The sequence below is a fragment of the Capsicum annuum genome, chromosome 9 (genome assembly GCF_002878395.1).
Source record: "Capsicum annuum cultivar UCD-10X-F1 chromosome 9, UCD10Xv1.1, whole genome shotgun sequence".
In the NCBI taxonomy this organism is placed as follows: domain Eukaryota; kingdom Viridiplantae; phylum Streptophyta; class Magnoliopsida; order Solanales; family Solanaceae; genus Capsicum; species Capsicum annuum.
In genome coordinates this window covers 62,341,435-62,350,475 of record NC_061119.1, presented here as the reverse complement: position 1 = coordinate 62,350,475, position 9,041 = coordinate 62,341,435, and the positions used below count along the sequence as shown (strand labels likewise).

General features: G+C 36.2%; 1 protein-coding gene across 4 annotated transcripts; it reads right to left on the bottom strand.

The window, feature by feature from the left end:
* Positions 1 to 1,582: 1,582 nt before the first annotated feature.
* Positions 1,583 to 7,630, bottom strand: LOC107842739 (protein yippee-like). Of its 4 annotated transcripts, none has more exons than XM_047396181.1 (6): positions 7,512 to 7,630; positions 7,271 to 7,388; positions 2,734 to 2,831; positions 2,275 to 2,383; positions 2,115 to 2,170; positions 1,583 to 1,928 (listed from the first exon to the last, which is right to left on the bottom strand). In XM_047396181.1, exons 2-6 carry the CDS (start codon positions 7,364 to 7,366, stop codon positions 1,784 to 1,786), a joined length of 504 nt encoding a protein of 167 aa, XP_047252137.1. In that variant the 5' UTR covers positions 7,367 to 7,388; positions 7,512 to 7,630; the 3' UTR covers positions 1,583 to 1,783. The 4 variants fall into 4 exon arrangements, with proteins under 4 accessions (XP_047252137.1, XP_016542201.2, XP_047252138.1 ...); XM_016686715.2 differs by having other exon boundaries at positions 1,583 to 1,868; positions 2,734 to 2,777; positions 7,512 to 7,596; XM_047396182.1 differs by having other exon boundaries at positions 2,734 to 2,777; positions 7,512 to 7,556.
* Positions 7,631 to 9,041: the final 1,411 nt, after the last annotated feature.

The following is a 9,041-nucleotide window of genomic DNA, read 5'->3' as shown; positions in this document are numbered from 1 at the left end:
AGGCATCGCTTCAAATTCCACATGAGGTCAAATAGGTCATAGTGGTCAGAGCTCCGGACAGTCTCCATGGGATTCTTATTATGGGTCTTTACTCTGTGGTGGCCATTCTGGGTCAGTAGGTACATCTCGTCAAAGTATGGCACCCGAGCTTGTTATGATTGTGGGGAGATTGGTCGGTTAGCCAAAAAATGTCCCGGCTTTTGATGATTTTGCAGCCAACTCAGTATCTTAGGGTAATGTCACGACTGGCCGGAGGTGGTGTGCATGGTAGTATGGGTGGTATCCAGGGTCCTCGTAGAGGTGCTCATCCAGGTAGGACAAGTGGACGTTCAGGTCCTAAGTCTGACGGTAGGTGCGGACGGTTGTATGCCTTTCTTAGTAGGCCGGAGGTGGAGCATCAGATTCCGTGATCACAAGTATGATTTTAATTTTTCGTCAGCCAATTTCAATTTTATTTGGTTCGAGCTTCACTTATACATATATGTCAGTCTATTTTGCTTCTCAATTAGGGTTGACTAGCAAACCTTTGTCGATACCCTTGTGTGTAGTTACTCCTGTAGGTGATTCTTTAGTGGTGGATCGAGTTTATGGATCTTTTGTGGTGATTGTTGTGGAGTATGGATACGTGGGCAGATCTAGTGGTGCTTGATATGGTTGATTTCAATGCGATTCTGGGTATAGACTGCTTATCCCTTTATCATGCAGTCTTTAATTGCTTCGCTAAGACTATTACCTTAGTCATGCCTAGCATTCCCTCGATCGTGTGGCAGGGATCTAATAGTCATGTACCACCAAAGTTTATCTCTTATATTCAAGCTAGGAGGTTAGTGCTGAAGGGGTGCTTGGCCCATCTTGCTAATGTTCGTGATACTAGTGCCGGCACTTCTTAGCTCAATTATGCACCGATGGTTTGCAAGTTTACTGATGTCTTTCCGAGCTACTTGCCTAGTCTCCTGTCTGAGCAATATAATGACTTTGCTATTGATGTTGAGTCAAGCACCCAGCCCATTTCTATTTCGTCGGGCTCCTGCTGAGCTAAAGAAGATTAAGGTGCAGCTCCAGGATCTTCGAAGGATTTTATTCAGCCGATTGTGTTTCCTCATGCAAAAGTCTTTACTTCGACGACCCAAAACACTAAAAGGGCATTAAAAATCCTGTTAGTCACAATCTACCTAAGTAGAATCAATTTTAGGGACTTTGAAGCCAAACAAGCATATTGCTTAACAATCTCATCAGTGGTCATCACATATTTTCTCCCAAAAACTTGTAAGCAAGTGAAATATATCACAAGTCACAAATACTTCTTGTCTTGAGGTCGTGAGGATAATATGAAGTTAAGGTTGGCCAATATAATTGCAATATAAGATAGAAATAATGTACAAAACATAGAAGTCCGATACTACTCCCGTTTATCCATGAATGTGATTGGCCAAGTTGGACAAACTTGTTTTCTTTGGAAAAAGATAAAAGGTTAAGCTGAAAACTGAAAAGCTTCAGTCACTGAAGCTAACCCAATGCTGAATATCAGATTCTTGCCAATCAAGTCAAAGCCTATAAGAGGAGGAATATACCGACGCGGATGGGAAAACCAGAGAAACTAAAAAGTATTGTAATTGACCATTCTAAAAAGATCCTGCAAAACTTGTCTATATAAGCTACTTGCATCTGTACTAAAAGCAATTTGAGGTTGCTTGTGTCGACGAAGGCAAGAAATTGAGAGGATATACAATTGTAATAGATCTTTGATTCTCAAGGGATAATGAATGGTGAAGCAGAAGGTTACTCAAGGTTCATCTGTATCACTTCCTCCAAGCTGAGCATCTTGAATTATTGAATAGCTGCTTCCATCTGGACTCAAGATCTTAAACCTACTTGGCAGGAAGAACCAAAATAACTCGGTATGCATTTGGGCAAATATTTGATTGAAGCTGGAATAAAAGTACTTGGAAGTTAAGGTGCAAAGTATTTGAATGATCAGGTTGTGTTCAGGACTTTTCAGATATTGATGATCAGACCATTATTTGCAGATAATGAAGTGAAATATTGTGTATTGTCCAAATGGCTTGATACATGATTAGACATCAAACTGAAAGGTGATAGAAACAATACAATACCTCTCAAGGATGAATTTCCCTTCCTTGTACTTTTGGCTCTTCTCCTGCGCAGCTTCCTGAAATTATTCAACCGCAATTGGTACAACATATCATGTAACTAGAAGAGAGACAAAAAGTCAAGAACTACTGCAGACTCGTGAATAGTGAATGGCACTCTTACATATTTCCACCCCACAATAGAGCCACATCCCACACAGAATATGTCAACAACAGAGTGCATTCCAGTCAGCATCATCCGCTCTTCTTTCTCTCCAAGAGTAACATTCACACTGCAATGCCAATGAAGGAGCAGAACATAACATACACTCTTGCAAGCAGAAAGCATGCTATAGGATACAGTGACTACACACATTGCCTGTGATTCCGCAATATAGAATTCAAGATATGAGTTTGGTTTTCTATTTGAGACAGGATAAGACATTCTAGTACTTCCGTTCAAACACTTAGAGAAAAAACCCAGCAGAAAGAAAGAACAATAGAAGTAATGGGGAAATATTAACACAAATTTATAGGTATTCAGTTTCCCATATTTAATCTCAACCTTCAAAGGGGCCCCTGCATTAACATTAATAGAGTTAAGAAAATACATCTGAAATAACAGATTATACTGAACACTTACACTCGATCAAAGAGGTAAGCCCTCCCATGCCTGCATTGGAATGTCTGGAGAAAAGAGTGAAAGGCCGAGTGAGGATACATGCCTGAGATTGTATACAGCTAATCCACACCAAAAAAGAATAGCAGTATAATCTAGCCAGTTTCCAAATAGAAGCAGCATGAAGACAAGATATACCAGAATCCAGCAACAGTACCAATCAGAACTATTATAAAATATAAATCAAACTTGAGGAATAGTACCACTCAGGAATAATCATTGGGTAACCGAATCTGAAACAAGCAATTAACCAACCTTGGCTCACAGCAAAAATAGTCAACTCCAATAAGGCTGAGTGATAGCTGCTTTATATGGTATGTCTAATGAAGGAGTTTCAATCTCATTGGACACATTTACCAAAAGCAAGGTCATATTACATCCATCATGTACATTGAATTATAGATTTAACTTTTAAGAACAGATTTCAAGGTTGCTCCTTTATTTTGTTGTAACATCTTGTAGATATCAGTCAGAAATTTTGTATTGAGTCCGTCTATTGTGGTACATACGATGAAGTTCCACTAATAGCAAGAATGAATCTTAAAATATGTTGGACATACTACAACAAGCATCCAACATCCAATTCAGACCAAAATTTTCTTTTAAGGATACAAAACAAGGAAAGCATCACATAGTGGTACATAGTGGTAGTGTAAATGACATTCTCTAACAATAGCAACAAACTAAAAGTCCAGGTCACAACTCACAACCCCCATGGTGCAAATATGGCATAGTAGTGAAATTTTGTATGAGTAGTCTATTGTGGTACATATGATGAAGTTCCACTAATAGCAAGAATGAATCTTAAAATATGTTGGGCATACTACAGCAAGCATCCAACATCCAATTCAGACCAAAATTTTCTTTTAAGGATACAGAACAAGGGGAGAATCACATAGTGGTAGTGTAAATGACATTCTCTAACAGTAGTAACAAACTAAAAGTCCAGGTCACAACCCCCATGGTGCAAATATGGCATAGTAGTGTGCAAAGCACTCATGATTCTAGACAAAAAACAAAGCAAAGTAATAACTGCCAATTTGAAGTCTGAATGAAAAATTATTCATTTATAGGAAGCAACAATTTGGAGCAAACTTATGCTAGACAACCTAGTCTAGGAGATAATGAATCTTCTGCAGACCACATTAAGCTCAAGTTCATTGGGGGCATTATCAAGCCCGACATATCCCAAAAGACCAACTAAATTGAAAGCCAGAATTTTCAACCATTGGAAGCTTTATTTCCAAACTCCAGAGGAAAAACATTAAACAAGATATCAGTCTAAATTTGATACCACAACAGAGACTTCATGTAGGTTACCCAGCCTCCTCTTACATAGCTTTCATCTTCCTTAATGCTTGTTCTACATGAAAGAAATCCAACTGAATATCATTCACTTCCATGAATCCATTCAGAATGAAAGAAAGGTAAATACAAATAGCATGCCCATTAGAAGGTTTTGGAATTTAAAAATAAACAATCCATCTAATATGGAGTATTTAACTGGGTATACAGTTTGTGTTGTCAATTGGACTTCGCGGTACATTAATAGTAGAGAAAGATATCAGTTTGGTCAAGAAAACATCACCCAAACTTTAATATTAGAATAGGTAAATGAAATTGAATCTTGAAAGTTGTGAAAGTTGTACCCCAAGTTGCTCAGACTCGGGTGTGGGTGTCCGATACGGGTGGCGGATCTAGAGGTCGGATCTTTCATGGTCTAAATTTTAAGATTCAGGGATACGGATCCAGGTATGGATACAAGTGCGGGAATTCAGTTAAAATAATTCAAATATCTAAAAGTATAGTTAAAGAGCCTAAATTATGAGAAATTATGCAGAAAACTTAAGGAGAAAGTATTGATCAAGAGGAAAATCCCTGAAGCTATATACAAGGTATTCAATCTTCTTCAATTTCACCTAAGATTATGTTTTGATTAAAAAAATCATTGAATCTATCTGAATTTTTTCCGTTGATTTTGGTCAAAGTACCCAAAATCGGTTCACTAGATCAGGTGATGCCACACCCACAACCACTTCGTGTCGACGCGGGTGCAGCACCGAAAGTGAAGAGAGCGAGCAGCTTAGGTTGTAACCTTATCAACAACAATTGCAAAGTTGCATAGAATAATATTATTAGATGGTGTCAAACAACTTGGACATACCAAAAAAGTGCCACGTAAATTTAAACAGCAGGGATAACCTACTAGGATATTAAGACAATTAAGGGCCACAGAAATCTGAGATCTAGGTACACAAACATTAGTACGATAAAGAATTTGGTAAAACACACAATAAAAGGAGGAGGCACGAAGTACACAATTTCAAACACCGAACAGATGATATAAAAAACAGAAAGATGGATGATCATCCACGAAGTTGACACCCATTCCATAAGAGAAAAATAAGAACCGAACCTTGTATATTTACTAATAGAGTTGCTTGACGAATCATACAACAGATATTTCCCACTTGTGAGCAAATTGAAAGAACAATTTTATGAACCATCTAAACAACAACAACAACATACCCAGTATATTCCCACCAAGCGGGGTCTGGGGAGGATAAGTGTACACAGTTCATACCACTACCTCAAATGTGAGATACGGTTGTTTCCTATAAACCCCCGGCTCATTATGAACCATCTAAAAAGGTTGATTATTCAGCAACCTGAATCACATATTTAGACCGAATACGTCCTTCTGAAATCTAGACTGAAGGACATCTCAGTAGACATGGAATAGAAGAGTTAGCGGAACTGCAGGCGAGAAACATCACTGCTTAATTAAGAATCTAAGACATTCCTTGGGCTAGAAAGAAATAAAACTTTACCAGATGGAACATGGCCTTCAGAAGGGATTAGTCCAATCTTGCATCGTCCTCAACCAGATAGTAATCTAATATTCTTAGTCTAGCCTAAAAATGAGGGTGAAATAAAAAGAGTAGCTTAAAAACCCTCTAAAGCTTAAGGCACTAAAGAAGTATTTAGCACTCCCAAAAAATGAGTGCTGACAGGGATAAGTGCCGCAATTATAACTGCTCCCTGCACTCTAGAGACCTAAAGATCTCAAAAGTTCAAGAAACAACTTAAGTCCTTGATGACTGCAGTATCACACCCTGTGCCTCCATATAATCCACAGCTTAAACGAATAGGCAACGCTGTGAGCACCTGCAACCCTTCAATCTTAACCATGTTTAGCCACCATTTCCCCCAGTCCAAACACTGTGCCCTATTAAGATGCTGAAAGTTCCAAGATAAGATATACTAAGTTAAAGAATAAACTTTTTTCTCCATTTGCAACCACGTGCCAATTTTCATGCAGCTATATTAGGCCTTTTACAACGTATAGTTAGTCCGAAACCCAGATAAAGAGGAGAATTTCTTCTAGCAGAAAAGAAATAATTCAACTTCCGCACACCCAAGGTATGGACTAGTGGTCAATAAAGTGGTGAGAACCATGGGGTCTCGGGATTAAATTCCAAACGAAACAAAAACACTAGGTGGTGGATCTATTGTTTGTGAGAGGTGGCAGGTGTCACGTGGAATTAGTTCAAGTGTGCACAAGCTAGCCCAAACACCACGCTTATCAAAAGAAAAGAAAAATACAATTCGACTTTCACACATAAACCAACCAAATGTTGCAAAAATGAAAAACTCCGCCTATGTACAAAGTATAGTATTGTAACCAATATCATAACTGGATAAAACAGGAAGATTCCAGTAGGTTGATGGTCAGGTAAAATCAAACAGCAATGAAGATGATGATCAACTGAAAATTATATGATTAAAATAGCCGACCCCAACTAATTTGATGCTTAGACCGTACCCAAAAAAAAGGGCAGGACATTAATGTTATAATCATTTTCCTTGTAGCCTAAGATAAATGAATGTTATAATCATTTTACTTCTAGCCTAAGATATATGTCAATGTATTAAGAACATAAAAAACCGAAAAAGAGAGAGCGAAGGGTGAAAAACACACCTAATGTATCTCGTTTTTTGAGTTCCATACTTGAACTACCAGGTGCGAGTCCTACCTGACCTATCATCAAATATTTATCTAAATATACCTGAACTATCAATTGTACACTTTTCCTACGTGAAGGTTAAGGTGTGTTTTGACAAATAGTTGGTGACAGTTGCGGTAGGAACTCACACACCTGATGGTTACATATATGAAACTCAAAAAAGCAAGATACTTAAGGTGTTTTTTTCACCATTAACTCAAAGGAAAGAAAATTAACAATTTCAAAACACAACCCACAAGGTAAAAATCAAATGAGAACTCCTCAGATAAATACTAAAGAATCACAAGCCCATATGGGTAAAGGGCAGCCCGGTGCACTAAAGCTCTTGTGGGAAGGGCCAAACCACAAGGGTTTATTGTATGCAAGAAATTATTTTCGCTGCTTGAATCCGTGACCTCCTGGGTCAAAATCCATATATGTTAATTACTAAAACACAATACACAAGCTATATATAGAATAGATAAAAGAGAGACCTTAGAAATAATGTGATCAGCAAGACCCAAATGGGTGTGACAGTGTTTGCAACTATAGATGTTGCCTTCAAGAGTGATTAAAAAAAGCCTACCCATCTTCTTCGATCAAATCTATACCCTTGAAAAACACACCAAAAAAATAAAAGTTGTATCAGCAAAATCGAGAAAGAGTCGATCGAAACAAGTGCAGAAAAACAGAAAAGAGAGGAAGCCCAGATGGAAATTCATAGTACTATTTTACCTTTTTGCAGAAGAGATGGAAGTAGAGAGAACTAAGTAATCTACCAGAATGGCTGAGCCAAGTGTTTATTCACATTTTTATACCTGTCAGGAACTTTTTCATATGCACCAATAGGAATTTAACTCGTTTTTTTTTTTTTTTGCAATTTGCAATTTGCAATTTTGAATTTGCATGATTCTATTTACACTTCCGCCCCTTCGTCTTTTTTATATTACTCCCTATAGTCCATGTATTAACTAGGACTCTACTAAAATTTATGAGGCAATCCGTATCCATTGTGAAAGAATTTAAGACATAAATTGAACACAACTTTTCACATTTGTTTTTTTAGTTATTTTCAAATCTATAATTTATAGGTGTGAATATTTTTAAAAAGGTGATTTAAACATTTAGTCTTTTATTAAAAGACTATATAATAGACAAAACTGTCATTAATTATTTTCTAAAATTATTAGTATTAAACTATTTTTGTAATATTTCAAGTGTCCATGAATTTAAAAACTATCGTATAAAAGAGTCAAACTACACTAGGAGGCCTATAAATTCTCCAAGTTCCAAGAAAATCTCCATCGAAATATCTATATTTTGAAATGCAAAAATAAAAGTTGTCCGTTTTAATTTAGAGGAGTCCGGTTTTATTTGGTTTTTCCTTTCATAATAGTGGTATTCTAATACAAATTAAATACGTGTCCAAATATTATTTTTATTTAATTACTTTTACAACATTTGGGACTTTAACTTAGCTACATTTTTAATTTAGAAAGAAAAAACCCCTAATTTTAAGTTTATATATTGACAAAATGACCTTCTGCACCCCTGTACTATGTCGGTTTTATAAGTTGGACACTTCTACTTATATATTTGTCATCTGGATCCCTGAACCCACTAAAAAATAATATTTTAAATCCTTTTTTGGTGAGTATAACACACTCTCCCCCACGTCAGCGGTCACATTAACTGTCACATCATTTAAAAAAAAGTATTACATTAAATTTCAAGTCATTTTTAAAATGCTACAAAAAAATTAAATATTAACATTAATTTAATTAAATAAGAAAAATTTATAATCATGTTTTTATTTTTGCTCACAAATTAAACATCAAATTCATTCCAAATAATTAAAATTCTTCTCCAACTAATTTAAATTTTTAACTATAAATTCATATATACAAACATAATAAATTTTTTATTTTTAAATTTGAATATTTTTAACAAATTCACACAAAGTTTACTTTTTTTTTTCAAGCGAAATTCACTAATTTTTTTCAATATTCACTATCACTCATTTTCAATTTAAATTTAAATTTTAATCTTCAAAAAAATAAAAAGATTTCAAATTTAAATTTTAATTAAAAAATTGAAAAGAATTGAATTGAGAGGGAAAATTAAAATAAAAAATAAAAAGTGAACGTGTGTGTAGTGAGAGGGGCTAGAAGAGTGTTGGGGTGGGGTGTGGGGGCTGGAAGAGGCTGGGAAAGGAGCTGGACGGGGCTGGTAGGGTATGGGGGGTTGGGGACGGGCTGGGGTGGG